This window comes from Papaver somniferum, chromosome 10, assembly GCF_003573695.1.
Source record: "Papaver somniferum cultivar HN1 chromosome 10, ASM357369v1, whole genome shotgun sequence".
Taxonomy (NCBI): Eukaryota; Viridiplantae; Streptophyta; class Magnoliopsida; order Ranunculales; family Papaveraceae; genus Papaver; species Papaver somniferum.
Genome location: NC_039367.1, coordinates 151,999,961 through 152,027,355, shown reverse-complemented (window position 1 = coordinate 152,027,355; position 27,395 = coordinate 151,999,961). Strand labels below are relative to the sequence as shown.

General features: G+C 36.7%; 3 protein-coding genes across 5 annotated transcripts; 1 reads left to right on the top strand and 2 right to left on the bottom strand.

Annotated features, from left to right (window-relative positions):
- Positions 1-563: 563 nt before the first annotated feature.
- LOC113317416 (oleosin 1-like) lies at positions 564-1,096 on the top strand. Its single transcript, XM_026565533.1, has one exon. It carries the CDS (start codon positions 616-618, stop codon positions 1,018-1,020), a length of 405 nt encoding a protein of 134 aa, XP_026421318.1. The 5' UTR covers positions 564-615; the 3' UTR covers positions 1,021-1,096.
- A 9,570-nt stretch (positions 1,097-10,666) lies between these two features.
- Positions 10,667-11,946, bottom strand: LOC113316546 (F-box/LRR-repeat protein At4g14103-like). The gene is made up of 3 exons (XM_026564706.1): positions 11,308-11,946; positions 11,050-11,193; positions 10,667-10,951 (listed from the first exon to the last, which is right to left on the bottom strand). Exons 1-3 carry the CDS (start codon positions 11,944-11,946, stop codon positions 10,667-10,669), a joined length of 1,068 nt encoding a protein of 355 aa, XP_026420491.1.
- A 7,244-nt stretch (positions 11,947-19,190) lies between these two features.
- Positions 19,191-23,913, bottom strand: LOC113319254. 3 transcript variants are annotated; one of them, XM_026567521.1, is made up of 7 exons: positions 23,767-23,913; positions 22,137-22,220; positions 21,345-21,475; positions 20,741-20,879; positions 20,538-20,660; positions 20,363-20,465; positions 19,191-19,614 (listed from the first exon to the last, which is right to left on the bottom strand). In XM_026567521.1, exons 3-7 carry the CDS (start codon positions 21,446-21,448, stop codon positions 19,478-19,480), a joined length of 606 nt encoding a protein of 201 aa, XP_026423306.1. In that variant the 5' UTR covers positions 21,449-21,475; positions 22,137-22,220; positions 23,767-23,913; the 3' UTR covers positions 19,191-19,477. The 3 variants fall into 3 exon arrangements, with proteins under 3 accessions (XP_026423306.1, XP_026423307.1, XP_026423305.1); XM_026567522.1 differs by lacking the exon at positions 22,137-22,220; XM_026567520.1 differs by lacking the exon at positions 23,767-23,913 and having other exon boundaries at positions 22,137-22,388.
- Positions 23,914-27,395: the final 3,482 nt, after the last annotated feature.

Sequence of the window (27,395 nt, the reverse complement as noted above, 5' to 3'; positions counted from 1 at the left end):
AACAAAAGGAAACTTATTCAGCTTCCCTGCTTCTGCGGAAGCCACGTTAGAAATACTAGTAGCTGCAGTAAAAGATCGTTTTTCTATTGATGACAGTACGTACAAGTTTCAACATTGTTTGTAACGGTGAAACTTACACAACTCACATGACCACTGACACCGTCATTCATGAGAGCCACCACCCACCACCATCTCTCACCTCCTCTCAAAAAGTTCTACTCTAAATCTTCCCGTGACACTCAACCAAACCCTTTAACCGCTACATTCTCCAATCACAAGCAACTACTCAAACTTTGCATTGGCCTTCTTACACGTGGTACCATTACTTCATTAGTCACACATCATGATCATCTCGGCTTCATAAAACTATCCAATCACACCAATCAAGAAAAGATCACCTCTCGTCTCCTTACGCCACGTGTGAGCGTTACTCACCACCACCTGTCCCTAAGTTTACCTATAAGAACCTCATTCCCCATTTCCATTTCCACAAACACAAACAAATTCTCATTCAGTACAAAATTTCTTGAAATAAGCATTTTTAACCGTTGGATTAACATCATGGAGGATCATCATCAATATCATCAACAATCCGTAACCCAAAGATTATCAGAAATGGCACCAGACAAACGTCAAACCGTGAAGTTCCTAACAGCAACAACAATTGGAGTAGCATTACTTGTTTTATCCGGGTTAACCTTAACCGGAACAGTTATCTCCCTAGTTGTTGTAACACCACTTTTGGTGTTGTTCAGTCCTGTTCTTGTCCCTGCTGGGATAGTTTTATTCCTAACCACAGCTGGGTTCTTATTCTCAGGTGGAATGGGTGTAGCTGCATTATCTGCATTGACATGGATCTATAACTATGTCTCAGGTAAGCATCCAGTTGGTTCAGACAAAGTTGATCATGCACGCATGAGGTTGGCTAACAAGGCTAGAGATGTTAAGGATAGAGCTAAGGATTATGGTCATTATGTTCAGAACAAGGCTCATGAGGTTGCCCAACAGGCTACTTCTTAAACTTCATGAACCACATTCTGTATGGCTTGAGCTTGATCATCAGTTGGTCAGGTGAGGGTGCAGGTTGTGTTGCAGATGTTGCAAGTGGACTAGTTTTAGCCACTCTTTATGTTTCCTTTTGAAGCATTTTTAGCAGTCCTTTGATTTATGAATCAGCTTCTAGGTTTTAGATTTAGGATGGTGTAATAATTTTCTCTGGCAAGGTGTTGTTGTGTTTATTAAGGTTGTCATTTGGGGAGAAATGTAATGTTTTATGTACCCTTTCTGTTTTGGCAAGTGGAAGTAAGAAATGTACTAGTATCTTTCTTTCTTTTTATATGAATTGAAATGAAATGGGTTTACATAATTTATTTTTATAACATACCTCAATCGGCCTTCACCTCCAACCCTATAAGAATTGAAATCGAAGTCTCACCCTATAAGGTGTGGGCAATGAACTTCATAGTACTAGACAAATGAGTTCTTAATTAAGCAAGGGGATAATAATCTAAGACCAATGATGTACACTAGAATACTAGATGCATAGAGAAAATTGAGAACAGAACAGAACAATTATAGATTGCAAACAAAAGCAAGACTTTACTATAGATATGCATCAGAGAAGATCAATATACTAATTTAGCAAAATGTATATTGTAGTTGCATGAAATCCTACAACCACACTCCAATGTATCTAGATTATTTCTCAAGTAATCATAATGAATTCTTTATTAACTTTCAAGGATTATAATTGGATACAATGGATAACAATGACTTTTCTTCCTCTCCAAACAAACTTTTTCTCTCCTAGTTTCTTGTCTAACACACACTGAAGATCTCTCTCTCTATATGATGACTTCCTTCCTTTATATAGCGATTCCTCATACTGGATGACAGCTAAGAGATCCACTATTTTCGTAATCACTATGCGATACATTCGCTCATTTACAATCATTCATTCTCGCACAGACTATACCTCGTATAGAACATCACACTTTACTCGTGATGTTGCTGACATCATCCAATACGTCACTTCATCTTTGCCATGTGCGATAGTCCTCGCTTACATCAGATAATCCTTACTTCTCATACTTATTGATATGTGCGATATTCCACTCCTACATTTTGCCTCTTCTCATTTCGCTTACATTGTGAAGTGAGTGATATGAGAAATTTCCATCCTGTAATATCGCATGTGTATATCTTTTCGTATTCTATCTTGTCGACACTCCTCCGGAATTCCAGTTTTCGTTAATTACACGTGCATTTTAACCACTTATTATCTGACACGTCATTTTAACCGCCTGTTTTTATCCGTTTATTCCTCGCATTAATGAAACTTTGAAAAATAGGACTTATTTTTCCTTATATATCTTCTTTCGTCTTCTTCTTCTTTCTACTTTCTTGTTTCATCTTCTCTGCTACTGCTTTCTCTGATAAAGATAAATTCATTTCTTTCTACTTTCTACCCATTTCCATTCCCATTCTAAAAATGGCTCCTGCTGGCAAGAAGATGGACACAGAATTCAATAGGTTGAAGAATGAATTCCATTCGAGAGGTTACTCACTTTCTCTACCCCCATCATCTGACTATTCATCCAAACTTAGTCTTGATTTGATCAATTCCGACCAATGGAATAATCAAAGAGTTATTATTTCATTGGGAAAACTTTCTATTCTTCCAATTTCCTTGTTTAACCCCGAAATACCCCTATTTTATGAAATTCTTGTTGATGATCGATTCACACGGGGAATATTCCAACTAAGTGGTGATGCAATCAGAATAGCATTGGAATATTCTCTTCGCGCAGCTGGGTTAGAATCCTCTTATCCTTATGAGGTGCGAGACGAATCACATCGTGATAAGATCATTGATTCTACCGAATATACTCTTGATAATTTCTTCAAAAATTATTATGTTGCAATTATGAAAAGCAGTTTAACTAAATGGGTCGTTCGCTTAAGAAAAAAAGATGGTATCGTTGAAGATGATAGGATCATGCGAGATGTTGATTGGAATGACAAATCTAACAATTCTACTCGCAGATCTAATGACTCGAGCTGCCTTAATTGCTCTGTCATTCTAGAGGGTCCTAATATTTGTGGTAAAGTTGAGGATGGTTCTGATATTCCTCTTCCTGAAAAGTTTTCTTCTTACCAACCTTGGAAGTTTGTACTTTCTGAAGCTGAGACAAAGAAAGTCGTATGGGGCTTCGCATAAATGTACTCAATCTCGCATAATTTCTTCCAATTTCTTATAGTCGTATAAATGTTCTCAATTTTGCATAATAATCCCACTTTTTGCAGACTGCTAAGAGGGCCAAAAATTCACACAATGCATCAGCTTCGCAGAATAATAAAGTAAGAAACATTCTTTTGATTTTAACAATATTGTTCCCTCTGTTTCTTATCTTGATTATTCGCGTAGGTGAAATCTTTAGGTGATAAGACTTCAAGTAAAGGAAAGTATATTCCTAAAACACCTACGTATAAATCTTCATCAAAAACGACATCTACAATGGATGATCTCTCTAGGAAGCGTAAAAGATACGATTCCTCTTCAAGTTCGGAGTCTAGTGAGGATGATATCTCTGATTCTGATGATTCATCGATTTCTTCTTCTTTGAAAGAATTGTCCAATCTTTTTGATGGAGATCTTCTAACTGCTGTTGATAATGAAGAATTAAATCGTGCTTTTGGAATGGTTTCTAAAATATGCGATGCTCCTACTTTAGATGATCCATCTCTTCGTGGAGATGCCTCTGCGATAAATCCAAACCTCCAATTCACAATCGGCTCTTTGGTAATATTTGTAATTTTACCTTTTGTTTTTTCTTTAGTCTTGCTTTATTGCTAATAGTAATACTTCCTTTCGTTATCCCAGGGAGACCGTTTATCTTATGTAATCTCCTCGGACTACCAAAGGAGACTTACTAAACTTGAGAAAGAAAATGCCAGGCTTAAAGCTGAGAATTCAACCAATTCTAATTTAATGCAGAGCCCGAGAAAGAAATGATGAACTCATTGGTATGTATCCTTATTTTCCTTGTTCTTCTATTTTATGCGATAATTCGCATTTCTTATTTTGTTATATTCGCAGACCTGTATAACCTTTAGGATGAGTCTACCAATCATCCTGATGGTGAAACCCTTTTAGAACACCTTAATTCTTCTTTCAATAACTATCCCAACCAAGGATTTGAAAATCTGAATTTGGAAGAATTAAGATTGAAATATGCTGCTCTTAGAAAAAGCCATAGATCTTTATTGACTAAATTTAATAACTTTAAACATCGTCTTCATGAGAGCCAAGAATAAATTCAAGTTTTGGAAACAAAGAAGAATAAGCTTATTGATGGAAAAGACGAGATCACTCTTAAGGGTGCGAAAGCACTAGAAAAATTCCAAGAACCCATTGTTGAGGTTCAAAAAGAACGTGATTTAGCTTTGAGCGAAAAGAAAATACCTGTCGAAGAAAAAAATTTAATTCGTTCTCGTCTTCTCATAGAAAGCGAAGCTGAATTTAGTTGGGCTGCTAGAGTTCTGAATGATGCTAGAAAGGACTTAGCCATAAACGTGGGTCTTCAAGTTGAACATTCCGCATTGGTTAAAGACATTGTTTCCAATTATGAAGGTCAAATATTGCTCTTTTAATACTTATCTTTTTTCTGAGAATGACACACATTTTTTTTTATATGTATTCTAACTTGCTAATTCATACTTCGCAGATAAGGTGAAGAATTATCTTTAGAAGATTGAAGAGTTAGAAACTCTCTTAGCTTCTGAAGAAGAGAAGAATTATCCTCAAAAGATTAAAGAATTAGAAACTCGTTTAGCTTCTGAAGGAAAAGATTTATTTGCTCGCAACTCTAAGTATCAACAATTGAAGAAGAACTTCATCATTATGGTTTCAAACAATAACAATGATGCTAATCGTGCTCGCGAAGCTGCTGTTAAGAAAGTCTGTGTTGAGAATAATATTCCTCTTACAAAGTATAAATTTCCTGAAATCCCTGATAATGAACATGTTTATGATATTTCAGACAGTGAGGGAGAAGATGAAGAATCAGAAGAAGAAATAAGAGGTTCTGAGGCTGAGCGAGATGAAGATTAATCATTTTCATTTGTTGTAAATTCTTTGTAAATTCTTTGCCTTCTGAATATTTTCATGTAACCTTAAAAACATGCACCTTTTGAGCATTAATTTTCACTCCTTTAATATAAATTCTCTTTGTTCGCATTCGCGTCCAAAATATCATTCACTCGCATGTATATGAGTCTATTAAACGGGGCAAATAACATTCCCTTTGCATTCCCATTCTTGCCTATGTTAATTGACACATGTTAATAGACTTAGTATGATTAATTCTATTTTATAGTTCTTCATGTATTTGGTGCGAACGCGTTCGTAGTATTCCTATTTCCTTGTAAATTCCTGCAAAACAAAATTAATATAAAATTTTGTGTTTCTCACAAGGTCTTATTTTGCCTTCGTATGTAAAGTCTTATCTTGCCTCAATTCTGTGTGATGAGATCGCAGGAGGCCTTTACATTGTAATGTATCGACCCATTGATCTCATCTTATCTTTTTCTTGTATTATTTCCTCTTCGGGTTTTATCGCATAAATATGATAAGTCTTAATACTCCCTTGAGTAAAAAGTCTTATGACATTTACGTCTTTTGACACAATTCAGCTCCCTAATGGAGGGTGTCGTCCTTATCTTCCCCCTGATTGCCCCTTCAAGGAAGCTTACCTCTATCGGGTTAAGGTTATGGCTCTTCCCATCTGGTTAATTCAGCAACCAGTTGATTTCGCAGTCTCACATCCCAACACCGATGAGGTTTATGGTTGAGAGACTGCACCCTAAGTGGGGTATCCTCGGACCGAGTGCATCATAGTCAGGACTTGTCAAGAGTGGCAAGGTACGCTCTAGACGCACCGGGCACTCTTGACTCAACCGTGTACCTCAGCGCCCTGATCGAGTTTGTGCACTCCTTAGGAGAGATTTTCTCACCTTAGTCTCTCAATTTAAGATTATTATCTTAGACTGAAAATTAAAGGTACCTCTCTCGGATGGGCATTTTCGTTTGTTCTCACCCCAAATCTCCATGACTCAAGTTCCAGGGTCGGTGTTTCTTTCCCTTGAGTCATGCTTTCTAGGTTTATCTGACTATGACGTGCGATAGGTCTTACTTTTTTGCCTCTTACATGTATGCGAACTAGGTTGCACGCCATATTCGAATTCCTAGCCAATCTGATTAAAATCACTTCTGATGCCTTTTATTAAGGTCTTATTATAAAGATTTTAATTTTTTTTTCTCGACATGGTATCACTTCATGAAACTAGAATTTGTCATTCCATTTTCAAATTTTGAGTTTATATAACTCTAGTACATGGATTTCTTATGAATTTATTTCTCATAAAGAAAGACATCTACATTCTCCATATTACTCATTTATCCCCTTCATTTTTTGTATCTTTTTAAACTCGCAGATATTGTTCAGAATACTATTTCGCATACCCCTTTCAATCTTTTCTGTGCGATAACTATTAGGGTTTCACATATTTTTTAAACCCTGTGTCAGTACTCTGTTTTTCTGTTTGCCAACTCTCAACTATACTGTATCCACCATTAACCTCTCAGCTCTTTGACTATCTGCAGCATGTTTTTTCCAATTTCTTCGCTTACTCTCTCTTTCTTCGCACTTGTCAATGTCAATTTCTTGACAATTTCTACTTTAAACTGTGTCTCCTCTTATAATACCAATACGCTGAGCTAAGGGAAATTTTATGCACTGATGAAATGTTGAGTCCACACTCAAGATACTATACATCCATGGTCTTCCAATTAGAGCATTATAGGGTGATTCGACATCTACAACACAGAACACAATATCTGTAGGCATATTCTGAATAATAATTCTCATAGTCACCTCACCTTTTGGCTTGTTCGCAGTTCCATTGAAGCCATAAATTTTGTACGTTGAAGGAATCAATTCGTCGTCCCTTCCGCCCATGGTTTTATATGTAGAATAAAAGAGAATGTCAACAGAACTTCCAGGATCTATAAGTATTCTATTTATTCCCCAAGTTTTTGCTTCATCTTCTTCATCATCTTCTACTTTTGGCTTCGGAATAATTCCTAGTCTCACTACTAATGGACATTCATGAGACTCCCCTCCTCCTGGTGTTTCTTCCGCACTAAATGAGATAGTCTTTTTTTGCCAATCCTGCAATGGTGATATTTTCGCAAGATTAAGAATTTCCCTTCCATCAGCATCTCTTGCATACACCCTTCTTAAGACATTGTCATGGAAGTCTCATATGCTTATGAATGAATGTACAATTGAATTACAATATAGGTTCTTCGCTTTCGCGCCTACTTCAATTACAAATGTATCCTTTCCTTTCTGCTTTGCATATACATTTCCTCCTGGTGGTGGTGGTGGTGGTGGTGGTGGTAAATTCTTTGGTTGTTCTGCTAAGAAATGATCCAATTTTCCTTGTTCAATCATTCGTAATGTGATTTTCCTCACATTTCTGCAAGCACTTGTTGTGTGACCATGAAAGCGATGATATACACAAAATTCTTTGCTCCTCCTCCCTGGTGGTGGTTCATCTCCTACATTATGTGGTTCTGGGATTTCTTCCATTAGAATGACAGCTTCCCAGACTTTATCTACTGTAGTGTTCAGCTTTGGCAGATTTATTTGTTCCCATACTATCCTTCCAGTTCCTTGTCTTTTATTATAATATGGTTGTTGACCTCCTGATCTTTCTGTTGGATTATCCATTCTTTGCATTTTATTACTACCTCCATGATTTTGAAATTGTCTGTCTCTATATTCTTTGTCAAATTCTGCTTGATCTGCACTACCCATGGCTATTAGTTTTTGTTCCATTTCTGTAATGTTCCTTCCTTGATTTCCGTGCGACGTACTCGCAACAGCATTTGTCATCTTGGGAGTAAACTTGCATTTCCACCTTTCACATCAGGTATTGCGACTGGGTACGAATCCATATCTCTTTGTTTTTCCTCAAGTGCTATGTACTCCTCTTGAAATTCGCACATCTCTGACATTGTTATTGTATCCTTTAGCCTAAAGATTTGCGTATATAATAAATCTGTAGCGAAAAGAGCATTAATAAATGCAAGAATAAGGTGTCGCTCATCTACTCGTCTACCCATTTCACTACACATGGTTCTCCAGCGTGTTGTCAGATGACGCAAACTCTCATTTGTTCTTTTGCGAAGTCCAAATGCCATCTCAATCCCTGGTCTTGACATATTATTGTTGATATATTGTCCTAAAAAGACGTTCTGTAAGTAGTGGAATGATCCAATGGATTCTATTGGTAGTCCTTCAAACCATTTCATAGCTTCCCCTACCAGGCTCGCAGCGAAATATTTACACATTACTGCGTCATTGTTTTCCCACTGCAACAGAGATCGTGTGTAAGCTTTCACATGTTGTATTGCACAGGCGCTTCCATCAAATATGCTAGTGAATGTTGGTAAACTCCACTTAGGCGGTATCACTGCCCTTTGAATATTTTTTGTAAGGGAATTTTCCCAGCTTCCTCCACTTCTTCCTCTAATTGTCTCCTTCCACCATTTCTTTTCGCAGTCATCATTTCTCTTAATTCCGTCGTTTCTTTAAGAATCTCTTCACTGAAGCTTTGATCTTCGTGCATAGGTATTTTTAATCTTGCTTGCCTCAGTCTATTCTCATGATTATTCTGACGTATTGCTTCTTGTATCTCATATTATTCAGTTTCTTCTCTCCTTTTCCTACGCCTGTCAGTGTTCGTTTCAATTTGTGCTCTATCATGTCGTTCCTCTTCACATGTGCGATCATGTCGATGTCTTTATATTTTTCTTTCTTGTGGTGCAACCCATCCTTACTCGATTATCATGGTTATTTTGACGTGATGCTTCTTGCAATTCTCTCTCTTCAATTTCTTCCCTTCTTATTTGTCTGTCTCTTTTGTTCGTCACAAGTGTAGCTTTCCTTTCGCGTTCATCCTCTGCTCTCAACATTTCTCTCCCATGCAATATCATATGTCCTTGCCTCATATCCTCTTCTTCTTTTTCGAAATTATTATGTGTGCGATGTAGAAGTTCACGCGGATGCTCATATCGATTAGTTCCCAAATCTTGAGCTACATCCCTTCTTCTTTGTTGGTCATGTGGATTATCATCTACGTGCATGTTTTCTTCAATTGCTTCCATGTGTTGTCTTCGCCTATTATCTTCTTGATTGGATCGACTTTGCCTTAATGAACTCCTGCTTGATCTCGACCTGGATCGTGTGGCACTTCTCGATCTCTGCTCTTGCAATCTAAGATTCTCTTCTGTTAATTCATCAGTTTGACGTATCAAATTCGCACGCTCTTCACCTTCTATTTGTCGTTCTGCAATCAATCTTGGTCTAAGCTCTGCAAGTGTCATATTCTCATCATTCCCCTCAATTCTTCCTGTATCCCCAATTCTTTGTATTTCCTCTTCAGTTGAACTTGTTTGCGAAGTATGAATGCTCACTCTATCATAATCAATATCATTATTCCTCTCTTGTTCACACTGAGGTCCAATTGGATTTTCGTTTCTTTGATTTTCTGTTACTCTTTCTTCTTGTTGATCAAGATTTGTAATTCTTCTTCTCTCAGCAATTCTATTGCGCCTTCTGGATGTTGTTCCCTGTTCAATAGTAGATCCAAGTCTTGCTATCTTCAATTTCCAGATCCTACTTTTCCCAAGATTATACGAATTTACGACCAGGATTTATCATCCAAAGCTGTTTCTAGCGCCAAAAATGTAGTTGCAGGAAATCCTACAACCACACTCCAATGTATCTAGATTATTTCTCAAGTAATCATAATGAATTATTTATTAACTTTCAAGGATTATAATTGGATACAATGGATAACAATGACTTTTCTTCCTCTCCAAACAAACTTTCTCTCTCCTAGTTTCTTGTCTAACACACACTAAAGATCTCTCTCTCTCTATGTGATGAGTTCCTTCCTTTATATAGTGATTCCTCATAGTGGATGACAGCTAAGAGATCCAATATTTCCGGAATCACTATATGATACATTCGCTCATTTATAATCATTCATTCTCGCACAGACTATACCTCGCATTGAACATCACACTTTACTCGTCATCTTGCTGACATCATCCAATATGTCACTTCAGCTTTGCCATGTGCGATAGTCCTCGCTTACATCAGATAATCCTTACTTCGCATACTTATTGATATGTGCGATATTCCACTCCTACATATACATCCAAAAAAATCAACATTATGCCCTATTTTACCTGTCTTCTGACTCTGTCATTATTCAATACAATGCCTTATTATTTATACCGGATGTCCAAGAACAAATCCAAGATACATACAAGTGTTCATCGACCTGTAGGTAGAGACTATATCTGTACAATCATGAGTAGGGAAGATGCAATATTTCTATCCACAAAATCTATGGATAAATTTTCATAAACGACAATGTCATGTAAGCAGTTGCTATCTTTTAATTAAAAGCTCAGTCTACATAGATTATGAGGATCAAAACTGAATTACAAATAAAACGCCTAAACCCTACCAAAAAACTAACAATGCAATTAACTTAGAAATTCTGATTTAAGTATTTATTTAGTAAATCAGTACTCTTTAAACTCAAACTCACATCTCTCGGAGGCTTTAGGAAGACTTACAAAATCTGACTTGAGTACTTTTATATTTATCAGATCATCGCTTCTTAGATATAATCTAATTGTTATCAATGCTTTAGCATTCTTCAAGATTAGTTTCACCCATCTCATCTCCCTCGCATTCCCGCTAAAACGCATAAAGGTCACCGACTGTAGATGTTGAAACATGCATCCAGCAGTCAACATATGACTAGCCCAACTGTGTTCCTTTTCTTTATTGTCGTCAATGCAGCTCTGAGTTGGGATTAGATAAAAAAGAAATAGACAAACATCAAAAGGAGTAAATTTTCGAATAGCATGAATGTTGAAAATTAGAAGTTTTGTGCACTTGCCTCTTCAAATACGAGCAACCTCAAATTAGGTACTGCTTTGAGAAATGGAAATAGCGATTTATCAGTGGTATTTTTTCCTTCTTTCAGGATCAACTCGTCCACATCATGAAACACTGGTAGTATGTTTACGAAGTCATCTATAATCTATTAATCACAAGGCGTTAACAACAAATAAATCAGTTTTCAAGTTTCCGACTGCAATACAATACATGTTTCCAGACATTGTACGTCAGAAAGCGCTTGAAATAACTGCCTTACGGATGCAGCATAACCTATATGTTGCTTCCTTAGTACATTGCCATAATCACAAAGGTGAACTTTTGCAGATTCTAGTGTTTGGAAGCTGGAAAGAACATATTCCTTTGCCACAGTACCACAATAGGTAAGTGACACTAGATTTGGTGCATGAATTTCGAGAGCACAGTTTTGTAAACCCTCTTCCGCCCACGTCAAGTTACAAATTTCCCAAAGTTTCAGTGTAGGAGTTGAGATACAAAAATTACTCACACCAAACCAAGTGCAGTCTTCCAAAATCAAATCTTCAAGGACATGGCAATTAGAAAAGTGTTGCTCTTTCCAGCAATCATTATCAGTAAATTGGATTCCAATGAGTTTAAGGCTCTTGAGTTTTGGAAAAATAAAACTTCTAGGAAGACGGGTACCATTGTTTGCAATTAGCTCCAACTTATTCAATGATTCACATCTAAAAAGAGATAAGGGAATATAAAAAGGCTTGCCTTGATCTAACCAGAGTTCCAGCTCTTGTATATTACGCCTTGTTAAATTCTCGATCCATAAATGAACCCGAGATGCACTCATATGCTCATTCGTCGTGAGATGGCACTTCTGAATATTTGACTCATCATGAAGAACCAATGTTCTATCCACGAATTCCATGAACTTATTAGTTTTAGACAATGAAGGCGGATTGGGAAGAAAGTTAAAGAGATATTTTTGTTTTTCGGCAGTGGACAATTGTTAAAAGAGAAGCTGTCCAAGTTGTGAAGAAAACGTTAGGGTTTGGAGAGTAACACAATAAAAAATAAGAGAGTTAAAAAAAAAAAAGAGAGTTATAAAAGAAGAAAAAAAAAAGTTTGTTGCTGCTACGACAACATCGAGAACGAGTAAAAGAGAAGAAAAAAAAAGTTGCTGCCCTAGATTTGATTTCCGGAGGTGATGGTTCTGCTGATAGTTCGATGGAGAGAAGGAAACAGGGACTTCACTATTTTTTCTTTTGATGATGTTAACGATGAACATGAACAGGTTGATGATGATCCGTGTTGAAGATTGAGACATGGACAGTGCAGTTATTCCAAGTCGTCAAGAAGAGAAGAACTCTAACGAGTTGATGGTGACTTAGAAGAGGTGTTGTTATATCGGTGGATTGCAGAGAAGCTGATGGTGATGGGATGAACACAGGTGAAGAAAATTTGTTGTTGTTTGCTGGAGGTGTACGGCAGATTATGAAGTTAAGAAGAAGTTTGAGTTGTGGGCTCGAGAAAGCGATGATGTTGTAGGTTCATGGTGCGACATTGCTAGATTTTTCAAGACAACCTAAAAGTTTATGCTGCTGTGTTCGAAGTTCAGAGAACTGTTGGTGGAAACGTTGATGATTCGTGATTGATATTGGAGCTCGAGAAGACGTAGTGATCACGATGATATACAAGAAAGACGTATGTTGCTGCTCCAAGACCTGGTGCAAGCTGTGTCCGTGTAAGTCTACACCGAGGAACGAGACGAGAGTTTCTAAAAAAAGGTTCGAGAAAGTTAGGGTTCTGTCGTGAATCGAAGTCAAAAAGGAAACATGGGTTGATGATCTACTTTTAGAAGTTGAATTCGATTAGGAAGGATGGGTTCTTGGTTCGAGATATTGCTGTAATAATTCCATGAAGAGAATAGAATTATGCTATTAATAGAGATGGAAGAAATAAAGGAAGAGCTACTGCCATTAAACATAGTGATAGTGCTGCGACATTGAGCAGGGAGAAGATACGATGGTGACTGCTGCCATTAAAGAAGGTTGAGGTGAACTCGACCAGAAAATAGAGATAGTTAAACTAGCAGTGATATTGTGCTGTTAGTATATGTTTGTTGTGAAGATTTAGGATTAGGAGATTGTTCGAAGCCGGAGATGGAGGTTGCTGTCATTATCGTGTGAAGTTGGAGATGATGGTGAGATGGAGAACTTGAGTGAACAAAGTGACGTTTGCTATCGGAGATCGGCGTTAAGGTTTCACGACCTAATAAAGGTGAGAACCAGTATTGTTGCTGGGCGTAAAAAAAAAAGAAGTGTTATTAAAAGTTAGTAACATTTTGCGGTAGGTGTTACAAAAGTTAATGTCACAGTTAAGTGTTACTGAAGAATTGTTATGTGTTGTAACAGATTAACAAAACCGTAACAAAAGAATGGTCACAGTTTGTGACAGCAGATGACAATAAAAACGTGATGTGTTCTGTCAGAGACGTTGCAGATAGCAGATTTGATGTTTGTTGAGGTAAGAAAGGTTTTGGGTAAGTGGTTGATTCGAAGGGTTAAGTCATGGATTCGAAAAAGACGAAAGGATCAAAGTTGGTATTGTAGTCAGAGGACTGGTACAGTTTGATAGAGGATCAAAGATGGTACTGCAGTCAGGAGGGCTGGTCAGTTTGATGGATCAAAGCTGGTATTGCAGTCAGGACTAGTACAATTTGATTAAGGTGATCGAATTCAAAGACTTAGAATGACAAGGATTGTTAGATGGTGATGTTTGAGCTTAAGGGATGGCGTGTTAGAGTGTAAGCTCAAACATGTTGGAAACCGTGAAGAAAGGTTGAAGAGTTTGTGGCAGAAACTTGGAATACCTGACAAAGTGTGGCAGACTTTGTGTTAGTTATTGCTTGTGGCAGAAGCGTAACAAGAGAAAGATTGTGAGAGAATCTTGTGAAAGAAGTGTGAAAGTTTCGACTCTAACAAGTGTGACTGGAACAAAGAAGTAAAGAAGACAAGAGAAGAAGAAATACAACAGTAAGGTTGTGAAGTAAGAGAAGTAATCACCAGGGGGTAATGTGTGAGAAGACAACAGAAGGAGGTTAAGCCTATGAGTTGTGGAAGAGACGTCATAAGGTTGTGAGCGTGAGACAATATTGTAGGCGAGTAAAGTCTACAAGTTGAGTAAAGCAATCCCAGTGGGGATTTGGCTAGAGAAGTGAAGACATTTCAGGGTGGAATTTGAAGTGTTGCGTGGAAATCCTGCGAGTGAAGTGGGGAAACAAGTGTTGAGTTTGACTATAATGCTCGATGATGAGTTTAAAAAATTGGTTTTGTGTTTGGTTAGCAAGATGAATTGAGCACAAAGAGGTGCTTCTATCTTGTTAAAATGGTGTTCCGCTGCGATGAAGAAGAAAGTGAAAGAAACTTGTGGTGCTTGCGATGGTATGAAGATTGTTGTTAAGCAAAATTAGAAGATTGCTTCATTTTAATTGATTTGTTGTTTGTGCTTCGTTTTTTAGTTAGTCTGTTGTTTATGCTTTGTTTTTTATTTGAGTTTGAGTTTGATTGACGGAATTCCGGTGTGATCATGAAGTTGGGATGACCTATTATTGAGTATCAAGGAGTAAGGGTTTGTTGGTGGTTTCTTTGAAGACGAATGAGAAAAGACAAGAACGTGTTAACGTTTATCTATGGAAGAAGAGGAATGGAAAATGATAAAAGACAAGGACGTGCTAACGTCGATCTATGGAAGAAGATGAGGATTAGAAAAGGGTTACGGAATTCTCGTTGAATGATATCTTGGTTTAAGGGAGAATGTTGGAAGTTAAACCAAGATATGGTGTTTTTGGTTCGTGGATCAACATATGATGTTGATCCAGTCCGAATGGATCAACTGCTGCAGTTGACGCAGTCAAGTTGGATCAACAGGAACAGTTGACACACTATGCGATATTTGGAAGTTCGAGTTAACTAGAAGAGCAAGTTGTGTCGGTTCCTTGTTTTAGAGTTTTACTATATTTAGAGTTTCTTTGTGTTTCTAGAAGTGCGCTTTAATTAGAGTTTGTTATTATTAGGAAACTATTTTGAGTGATTCTCAAGTTTGTGAGACTATAAGTAGGCTAGTAAGCCATGAGACAATGTACACCAAAGTGATTATCAATGTAATCGTTTTATTTGCTTCCGCGTGTGCTCTCCTCTCTCTTGCTCGATCCTATAGTGGGGATAGAGGTCCGTATGTACTTCCATCTTATTGATAGTATACAAGTACGAGCAACAAGTTTGATATCAAGGTAAGAGAGGATATGATGTATAAGTGAGTCAGGTAATTTGCTAATTCTATCATATGCCTTGCCAATGTTGTTGTTCAAATCCATGCTTTATAAAGTCTGTGCGCCTAACAAAGAAGCTAGCTAGCATCAAGCAGAAATTACATAAAACTAAAAGAAGATAAAATAAAAGTGAATCAGAAGATTACCTGAAGCTGGAACAAAAAGAAAAAATTAGCCGATATTACTCTTAAAGAATCCGTTGAGATGAAAACCCCAATTCCAGTTGTCAGCAAAAACTCAAATTACAGAAGATGTAAGATTTAAAACCTTCACCACTAATTTGTAACCTATCTAGGGTTAGAATGGAAACCCACGTAATTTGTCAAAAATAAGTCCATAGTTGACCGTCAAGAATTGGTCCAAATACCGTCTCCAAATTTTCCAAGAACTGGGTACACACTTTACAATTCTCCTTCGCAGTAGGTATCTACAATTCTCCTTCGCAGTAGGTATCACGCATGAAGTCATGGAGTGCCATATATGAAATTGTATAGATATCAATTGGAAAAAATCAATAAAATACAAGATGGAACAAACATAGAAATTGAAACGCAAAAATATAGAATTTGGCACCAGACAAACGTCAAACCGCAGCAAAAACTGGAGTGCCGTTGCATTACATGTTTTGTCCCGGTTAACATTTACCGGAACGGTCATATCCTTAGTTGTTGTGACTCCACTTTTGGTGTCGTTCAATCCTGTTTTAATTAGTCCCAGCTGGGATAGTTTTATTTCTAACCACAGCTGGGTTCTTATGCTCAGGTGGAATGGGTGTGGCTGCATTATCTGCATTGACATGGATCTATAACCGTGTCTCAGCAGGTAGGTTCAGATAAAGTTGATCATGCACGAATGAGGTTGGCTAATAAGGACAGAAATGTCAAGAATAAATCTAAGGATTATGGTCATTATGTTCAGAACAAGGCTCATGAGGTTGCCCAACAGGCTACTTCTTAAATTTCATGAACCACATTGTACGGCTTGAGCTTGATCATCAGTTGGTCAGGTAGGGGTGCAGGTGGTGGTGTTGCAGGTGGACTAGGTTTAGGTTTAGGATGGTGTAATAATTTTCTCTGGCAAGGGTGTTGTTTGTGTTTATTTTAGGGTTGTCGTTTGAGGAGAAATGAGATTTTTTATGTACCTTTCTGCTTTGGCAAGTGGAAGTAAGAAATGTAGCATCTTTTACTTGTTTTTATGGAACGATTTTTTGGGGATCATGATTTTTTTTTGGGGACCATGGTTTTATTTTGGGTAAAGACATTAAAAGTAAATCTAGGTCACCCCTTATCTAGATATTTATATTAATATCTAAATTACCCTTCTGATTAATTTTGGGTGATGATTAGCTAGTGTTAACAATAGTTAGTGTAATGATTAGTGAGATGATTAAGTTAAAGATAATTAGTGAGATTGAAAAATCAGATGAGTTTTTTTTTAAAGAAGTAGAATTATTGAGAGAGTAAAGTTAGAGAAGATGAAGAAGGAAAACATGAAAAACGATGGATTTTACCAACCACAACCGGGGGAAGGGTATTTGGGTACCCAGGTATGCTTCAAACTTTGATAATGTTGGTTGAATTGCTCCAAACTTTCAAAAAAATGAAATTTTTTATATAAATTTGGGCCAGTTCGGTTAACCATATGTCAACAACATGTAACCGAACACATCTGAAAGTGTAGTTCGGTTATCATATGTCAAGAACATGTAACCGAACACACCTGAAAGTGTAGTTCGGTTACGTTTTCCAAACACGCAGGTTACCGAACTCGCTCGTTAATTGAGGTTTTGGTCGTACAGTGCAATGTTCGGTTACCTAGGATAAAATGGTAGGTAACCGAACTTTGAACTTGAAAATTTATTTGAGTACATCTTGTGTGTTCGGTTAGTTCGCAAACTTCAACGCAACCAAGTTCCCAACCGAACTTCAGGTTAGAAGTAACCTAGTGTTAGAAGTTCGGTTGGTTCGTAAACTTCAACATATTCTGCGAATCAACCGAACTGGGCTTATAGGTAGAGTTCGGTTACAAAGAAAACTTAATAATTTTGCGAACTAACCGAACTTATGGACTTGTATTGTTATAATACAAGGAGTTCGGTTAAAAGTATTTTTTTTCGAATCAACCGAACTTTGATTTCGGTTAAGAAAAAAATAATTTGTGATAACCGAACTTTTTACTGAAAAAAACTCCATTAAACCTCTCTGCAACTTCCATTTTCAACTCATTTTGATGATTAGTTCTCATTTATTCAACCAAAAACGAATGACAAGTAATTGGTTTGTGAGAATATCTTTGTTCATGTTTTAAATTAAGCTATATATATATAGTGGTGGTGGTGGTAATCGGAGGTGGTGGTGGTAATCGGCAGTGGTGGGCGGTGGTGGTAATCGATGGTTGTTGGTGGTGGTAATCAGCGGTGGTGGGTGGTGGTGGTGGTGGTAATCGGTGGGTGGTGGTGGTGGTAATCGGTGGTTGGTGGTGGTGGTGGTAATCGGCGGTGGTGGGAGGAGGTGGTGGTTATATATATATAGAGAGAGGTGGTTATTGTGTTGGTTTTAAATTAAATTAGGTTAAGGATAGGTTAGTCATTTCAATGTTCTAGGACACCCCTTATAACTATAGGGAAGGTGGCCTAATAAGACCATGGTCCCCAAAAAAACCATGGTCCCTAAAAAATCATTCTTTTTATGAAATGAAATGGGTTTACATAATTTGTTTGACAACATACCTCAGTGGGCCTTCACCTCCAACCTACAAGAAGAAACCTATTTTGAGGCATACTCATCCACTATATTATTTAGGGTGGGTTTATAAGGGGTGTCTAAAGATAGTGTAATTACCTATATATTCCTAAATAATTTCAATTTGTCATAGTTCCCTTATCCTTAAAAACCTAAAATTAAAAATCAAAATAAACTTTAAACTTAAACATCTAGGACTCCAATTCAATAAAGAAATTAATCAAACAAAGGAAACACGAATCGAAGTGAGCGACGTTGGAATGCGAAATCCAAATCTCAATTGCTCTTAGATGTATTTTAGAATGTATGCGTAACAAACCCATCTTGTTTTTGATTGATTTTATTTTGTTTGATCGATAGAATATGATTTCAAAGATGAAATTAGGGTTTTCAGAAGATCAGTTCGGATGATCTTGCAGTATCAATTTTGAGCCGAACTTAGTGTATGATTTAGAGAAACACTATGTTCGGCTAATGCGACTTTACAATATTTTCAGCCGAACCTCATTTTTCCAGCCGAACCTCAATTTTCCAGCCGAACCTCAATTTTTCAAGCTGAACCTAGTGAATGATTCAGTTTCTGAGTAAAGTTCGGCTGATAACTTTTGAGCCGAACCTCTGTTTTTTTAAAATTATACCTAGGTTTGGCTAACAACTTCTGGTCAGCAGATATGGGTTTTAAAAATTCAATTTTTTGGCAGATTCAACTTATAAAAAGAAATTAAACCTCGATAGAAGTTTACTTCTGATTTGAATCCCACATTTTGGTCACTTCTAATCACGAAAATCTCAAAAGTCAAAACCCAAGCTTTTTTCTTCACTTCTTCTTCTTCCTCTCAAAAATCCCAACTCTCTCACATAAATTTGATTTTTCTACTAATTCACCACTACTAATTTAATGTTTAATCAATCATTAAAATTCATAATTAATCAATTCTAATCATAATTATTTACACTAATTATATAAGGGTAGTTATGCCATTATCAAAAATGGTGGATGAGGGGTGTTGTCTTTTATTTAGTGACCCTATTTTGGCATTATCTAGTATGCCTCAAAAAAATCTAGTATGCCTCAAAATAGGTTTCTATAAGAACAGAAGAAACAGGGGGCAATGAACTTCAATCAATGTACTAAACAAATGAGTTTTTTTATCCAAAATCCATTGTTATAGTTCAGTATGTTACAATGAAACTGCCAGGGGAAGTCCATTGACAATGAGGTACCCAGAAACCTATGAAGAGAGTCAAGAGACTAATAATCTAAGACACTTCAGAGGAGCCTAAGCCCAATGTTGTGTGATGTGCAGAGAAAATTGATAGCAGAACAAAACAATCGTAAATTACAGACAAAATGATGTGTTCTTTGAAATTAAAACAAGTGGCGAAAGTTATGATTTTTGTTTCCTCACTAGTAAATATGGCGGAAGAAAAGATGGAACAATGCATGCAACCCCTAAACATATAAACACCAGCACTCCAACCCAGATAGCTTTGTGTGGGATCCCAAGTAAGAGCTCATCACAAACTGTATAAAAAGGCCAATAAACAGCAATAATCAATCACAAGAATTCAGATATTATGAACAGGCAAATGACTGTTCAAAGCTACTTGAACCGAATGCGGGAAACAAGATGTGAGATCAAGAAGTATGCTAGCTTGAGATGCTAAACACGTGTGCTAATAGATTCAGTGGATCTCAATCCTTACAGGTTCGATCTATCGGTCTTTAGTCTTAGTACAAGTAGCATCAAATTTACTCTACATATGCATCAGATTGTCTGTCTTCATGTTTTGTAAATTGTGAAATAATTTATGGTCCTTAACATTGAAATAAAAGACGAGTTGAAATAAGTAGCGTTCAAATAAATTGTGAAATAATTTATGTTTCACACTCAAAATTGACTCATGATTCACAATATTACACATGAGTTCTGACAGTTAAGAAGATCAATTTACTGATGTAGCAAATATACACAATTAAAAAGGCAAAAACGAAAAGGGTTCTGCTTAGATGACCCCCAAATAAGGTCCATACCTAAGGGTCTGTCTCAGATCTTTTCAGTTTAATATGCAGAATTTTGTAACACGGGCACCAGAAGGGCAAATAAAACTGAGGACATTTTATGATTTCAAAGGTCGTGAATAGATGATTGAAATAACTGATGGGAAACTGTTTGCATTTGTGCAGTTGAATTGGTTATTGGCTTATTGTTATATACTACGGATATAATAGAGAATAAACTAGAGCAGTAAACAAGAAAAACTGATGGTACCTATATTAAATAAGACGAGTTCCCTCTCCTTTACGCCAGGAATGGAAACAACTCCAGCAGACTCCACAGATACAAGAACATATTTCTGACTTTGATCCAAACTCTGCATAAATTATACTTCAGAAACTGCACTTGAAATCATGCTTTCTCAACTGTTAATGAGTTTTTATCGAACCTGGTGAATGTCGTTACTATCAGCCTCAAATATCAGTTTCTCTGTGTTGAGTAACCTTCTGTTCCAGTTGTGCCCAATATCTGATTTGTCCCTTATCAGTTGAATGGAAAAGCTAGCGGGAATCTGTTGTTATTCAATAGCCCCAGTTAATTTCAACAAAGAAACTCCAATTGTAAAATAATCAAAAGAAAGAGTATACATACAGAAGCTGGATATGAAATCTTCACTTCATACCAAGTAGATGATTTGAGTCCATTTAATCGGTACAGGCGAGAACCCATTTGCAAAGGTAAGGTTTCACGCAGTAACTCTTCCCCAACATTCAGAATTTTGCTATCTTCCCTGCAAGTTATCAATCAAATGTAAGTACCTCTGTGCCAAACAACACACATATGTGACGAATCTCCATCTAGGCTACAAAACCATATGATATACTTTAGAGATTTGGAAGTGCGTGTGCGTTCAAAGTCTGTAAATTTGATATTTCATCTTTTACCAAAGAGCATACTGTAACTCGGGACGTAACCATAAGTCTAAGTAGACCACACAATTTGGTGTAGTTGATCTCGTTCTCTTTCTGAACTTAAGTTTGGGACACCAAAAGTGATATAATCAAGGAATTACGAAGGATATGAAATTTTTCAACAAGTAATAAATCCTATAGATGTGCATTCTAATCTTCAAAAGTTGCACTTTTCCTCCATTAATATCTCAAATCTAGATTCCAGAACATCTTGCTTGACTTCTATATAATCAGAATAAAGTCTATAAAGTGCATTGAATCCCAACAAAAGAGCAAACACTCACATCTTTTCTTGGTCAAGAGATACAGCACAAATGACAAAAGCACAAACATATAGCAGAATCACATAGACCGACAATCGACCCATCCCAGTAATACGTTTAAGCATACTTCCAGCTTCCCCAGCTAGGTCTATCTACAGAAAAGAAAACAGAACAATTTTAGACAATTATATTCATAACATTCACTATTGAAAAATTGAGACCACCAAAATCATAATATCATGGGAAAAACTGTGGGTTTTAGAGTTTCAATTCTAAATTAGTATTCGCCAACTAGTTACATTTTGGAGTGTCCACATTTCCAAACTATCAATAAATTAACTGATACTCCTCTAAAACTAAACATTTTGATTTGAAAATCTTTAATCCAATTGATATTTCTTTGAAGCTTTTTAACAAACACAACTTGAGCAATGCCTAACCCCCAACCTTTCTACTCAATCCCTAACCCTAACCCTCACAAATAACAATTACAAAGAGAAGGGTTTCCTGGTGGCTCAGTACATCAACTTCAGAATCTGCCTATACATTATTATTCAACTAGTAAACAGAAATTACCAAAGTTTAAAGGGTCTAAGTTAAATTCTTTAGTTCCACTGAATCTTTAGGAGTATCTCTGTATCTACATTTCCTTTATTTCCCAACTATCATACTAGAATCAATTAATACTCCATTTTCCAACAATTTCTTGTCAGATTTTTTACATCAACCATAGCAATCAAACTTCCAAAATTTGAACCATCACCAGTTAGATCAAAAACGACAATAAAAAATTTGAGTTTGAAACAAACTAACCTTAAATCCACACTGGTAATTGATTCAAGAAGTCCTCTTTCTTCAAAAACTTAGCTCTTTAAATCAAACCCATGTCTTAAATTCCTGTTTTCAAGTGATTGTAGACTGAAATGAATACAACTTGTGGTTGGGGTGAAAAAGGTGAGATTTTTATGTGGGTTTTGTTTGGGAGAACGAAAGAGTGGGTTTTTATAGTATAAGCTTCGTTGTTAGTCCCACTTCGTTTAGAAAAATGAAGTTACGAGGGTATATAATAGAAATGAGAAGGCTGGGCACGATCTTACTTGGATAGGATCTGTTCTATAGGTTCGTATCTGTGTCCTTGAGTTCTAAGGAGACAGGAACCGAAGTCTGGTCTTCGGACTGCTGTGGTGGTTGTGCAGTTCCCGCAGCTAATGAATATCCATGGGAGCTAACAGTTTCTAATGAATTGATAGCAATCACTATCATCTAGCAATGACAAGCTTCAGGAGAAAATCATCTATCCACTGTTTATTATTCTAAATTTGAAAGTGTATTCAAATTTAGGCCAAGAAAAAGCAAAAGCCACAAAGCCGAGCCTCTGGTCGCTCGGCTGAGCCTCTCCATCCATTGTTGATCGGTTTTTTTTGTTTGCACCATTAACAAGTTGTAACAGTCGAGTGCTTAACAAGTGCTGAAATGATCAGCCAACCTGAAGAATTTGGATAAAGGTGACTAGGTTTTACACCCACATGAGAAAGGGTATTCAAATTTAGGCCAAGAAAAAGCAGTTTCAGTAGTACAATAACCCCTCCATGTAAATTCAATACAAATAAAGAAATAAAACAACAAATAAACCAAATACAAACACTGTCTGCTCGTTAATTGTGCTGCACTTTCATTAGTATATTGCTAATGAATCCTAAAGGGGCACACATTTTACATTGTAATGCAAATTTGTTCCACCACTAATAAAATATGCAGTTCGCAAGCATACATGAGGGCACCACTTTTTTCCTCCAATTAATGACTTAAATCTAAGTTTCAAACGTTGATTCTATATGTACAGATCAAGACTTAGTATGTGCATAGAATCTTAAAAAAACAAAAAGAAAAAACACTAACACTTACATTTTTTCTTGGTCAAGAGATACAGCACAGATGAAACGTGTGGCAGCAGAATCACATTATAACTCAATGTTCGCAAGCGAGAAATCACACTATGAAATCCACGTTGGGAATTCTTGATCAATTTAGCTAATCTGATAGAAATAGATCATTCGTGGAGCAGGACTTGGGAATTCAAAAAGGGGGAAGCTTTGTTGTTTCTTGTCACCACTTAATTCCATATAATTTGATTTCTAACTACATTTTGATTTGAAATCTTTCCCCAAGATCGATTTCTTTGAGGACTTTTAACAAACAGAACTAGTGCAAAGTATCAAAGTCAAGCAGAGACTAAGAACCCTGATGCCCACAATCAATCTATTCAAATCCCTAACCCCAGAAATGACAATCCCAAAAACAAAGAGAAACACACTTAAGATGATATTAATTACCTGAAGAGTATATTCAATTAGTACCAAAAGGTAAACTACGTACCAACAATTGTTATTGACCAAAAACCAGAGTAAGCTTATATAAGATTTTGAGTTTAAAACAAACTAACCTTATATCCAAACTAGTAATAGATTCAAAAAGTCCACTTTCTTCAAATATGTCCACAATCTTAGCTCTTTAAATCAAACCCATGTTTTAAATTTTCGTTTCAAGTGATGGTAGACTGAAATGAATATACATCAGGTGGTGAGGGTGAAAAAAGATGAAAAAGAGTGAAATGAATGAATATATATCTAGTGGTAAAGGTTTAAAAGGTGAGATTTTTCAGTGGGTTTTCGGAGGGTTTCACCTATTTGCCACCCACGTTTTTTCTATTTGCCACCTTCATCAGAATTTCCAAAGTGAATAAACTTTTTAATTTTATTTTTCCTAATTACCACATATGGCTATAACTATATCAGGGTTCTTATGTGCTTCTCCTCTTTTAATCTTTAAAACAATATTATGGTCAATCTGCATTTTGATTCATTGATTATATATGATCAGTTCTAACTTTTAACATATATGTTTTTTTCTCTTTGATATTTTATTCCAATTGAAGACGTCCAGGTAGTATTTTAAATTATAAAGGACTGTTTGTGACACAACTGCACATGGGCGGGTATAAGATCAAACCAACCTCACACCAATAGATTGCGGGTTTTTTTTTCAAAACCAACTCCGCACCCATAAACAGCGGGCGGGTATGGGTTTAAACCCGCTTAAACCCGTTTTATAATTCAATACTCATTCACACACACATGTTTTACTTAAGTTCACAGATGAAGATTAAGTGTTGAATCTGTTGATTTTTCGATTGTTGTCGATTTCTGGTGAAGATTCGAAGTCGTTGTTGTTGATTTCTGGTGAAGATTTCTGGTAATTGTCGTTCGTACGTGAAGAAGAAGAACTGAGGAGGAAGAAGAGGAGAGGTCGAACATAGCCAAGAGAGTAGAAAGTGAATGAGGGTTATCAGTTATCCTATCTACTAGTATTATGGTTTCATAATGGACGGGTAGGATTATTTTTATCTAATGGTATATAATCTGCGGGTTTTTTGGGTGGGTATGGGCGGGTAGTAGCTTAAACCAACCTCGCACCCACAGACAGCGGGTTTTTTTTTTTCATAACCAACCCCGTACCCACAACGGGCGGGTATGGACTAAAAACCCACGAGTTTAGCGGGTTTGGGTTTGGTGGACGGGTCTTGTGCAACCGTACTTTGTGTGATCAAGGAATCTTAGCAGTTGGTGATGATCCAGCCATATTTATTTGGAACACTTAAATGCAGTACCAATAAGATAGTCGCAACTCGCATGGACGATGTACATTACAGATTCAATTAGATGATGAAACCAACCATGCTTGATGGTAAATTTGGACATAACAGTTTAATATTTTTATAGATATGCCGATTGATAAACCAATCCAGTTTAAATACATCCACTAAAACATACATCACTGGTTGTACGTCCTCATATGGCTGTCTAATTAATCTGATTTTTTTTACGGTCCCCGAGTTATAACCCCAAAGGTGTCACTATTCATCCACAAAAAACCCATCAAAACAAAAGTAACACAAAAACCCCAAAAAAACAAAAGTAACACAAGAATCCCAAAGAATTTGATGAAACCAATTTCGAAATTTGGGGTTTTTGTACCAATTTTGAAAAACTTGGGGTTTTTGTATCAATTTTGTTTAAGATGGAGTTTTAATGGATCCCAACATTTGAACGGGGTTTTTGTACCACAAGTTTGATCACCTTGGATTTTTATGACTAGTTTTGTATTTTTTAAAACAAATTGATCCCAAATTGAATGACTAGTTGTTTGATCACGATAGCGAGAAAAGATCCAATATAAACACGAATATCCACTTCGGATCATACATTTAGGAATTTTAAATTAGGTTTAACTTTGCCCACTTCTTCGGTTTGGCATTGCTTGGACAGTACTAATTTTCTTTGGAAGAATAGAAGCAAAAACTAAAGAAACAATGAACGAAGATGGTGGTAAGCGGGCAGACATAAGTAGAAGAAATGATCGGTGGTGGAGATATAGGTGGCAAATAGAATAAGTAGGGGTGACAATTAAAGAGTGTGGCAAATAGGAAAAGTGTGAGTGGTAAATAGGTGGAACTTTTTGGAGAATGGAGAACCAAAGTGTTGAGATTAGTTCCACGTTAAATGAGAACCGTTTATACTAACTTTGAACGACTTTTTGGGCATCACTCCTCTTTATGGACCGTGATTTATTAAAGCTATCTGCCCTACACTTATAAGGGGTATCCTAAAGTGTGGAATTGACTAATTTATCCTTGCCTAATGTAAATCAATAACGAAACAAAATCAAAACCATGACTATTACCTAGATGAATTGCTGAGTTTCAAAAAGAAATTCTCATCTTCTTCCCTCTTTCAACCGTTACTCGTCGTCGTCAAATTCCTGAGTTTGCACAAATCCATTATTTTAATTTGTTTTTGATTATAAAATTTGAGAAGTAATATCAAAATAAGGTGAAGATTGAAGATACAAATAGTATTTTGGTTAGGAGACATTTTAGAAAACCCTATAGGCTGTTTGGATCCAGTGTGAGAAGCTACTTCTCAACTTATTTAAGTCAATAAGTTAAAAGTTAGGTTGGATTGGTTAAGAGCAACCACAGTCATGGACGGGACTAAATACTATAAACCAGACTAAAAGCTAAAGAAAAATGAGTTTAGTGGAGGTGAAGCACAATGGTGAAAGATTAAAATTTGATCCGGCGGACGTATTATCCACGCCTGCCGTGGAGCGCACATATTACTCTCGTCTGGCGTGGGGCGCAAGTATTACTCTCGCCTTTCGTGGGGCGCACATATTACTCTCGTCTGGCGTGGGGCGCACATGTTACTCTCGCCTGGCGTGGGGCGCACATATTACTCTCGCCTGATATGAGTTTTTCTATTTTCATAAAGTACCATATAACTGGGGCGGAGATTATAACAACGCTTGGTGTGAGGCGTACATATAGTAACCGTTTTTCCAGGCGGTGTTTATAACCGCGCATCATTCAGACGCAAATTCTATTAACGCTCCACAATCAAACGCTCACTATAGTAACGCCTAGTCCCAGACGCTCATTATACTCACGCCTAACATCACACGCTCTCAATACTTACGCCCCACTATATGTTGATTTGGTCTGGGTTGACGACTACATTTAGTCTCAAACCCTAGTTTTCCAGACTAAATATACCTATGGTCCGTCCCACTGCGCTACGTTTTCAGACTAAATTTGGGTATAGTCCCCAAATTTAGTCGTGGCTGTGGTTGCTCTAAGAAAAATGACTTATAGAAGTTGCTTAAAAGTCAAAAATCGACTCCCGAAAGAAGCAAAAAAAATTTGCTTCTAACTTCTAAAAGAAGCAACTTCTGACGGGTCCTACGTCCTTCTAATTATTGTATTAGAGTTACAAATTTAAGCTTACTTTTCCTAGATCTTCATTTTGATGGATTAGATTATTATCTTTTAGTATAGTCCTCATCGACATCAATCAAATGGTTGGGACTCTTGATGTTTAACTTGGAGAGTTGAAGACCCAAATTGTTGAGATTTTGAAATGAGGTATCTAGTAGTGGGCTGATTTAATAAACTCAATTAATATCAAGTCTCCAGAAATGACGAATCCATAATTTCGGGTGGGTTTTTCGAATTAT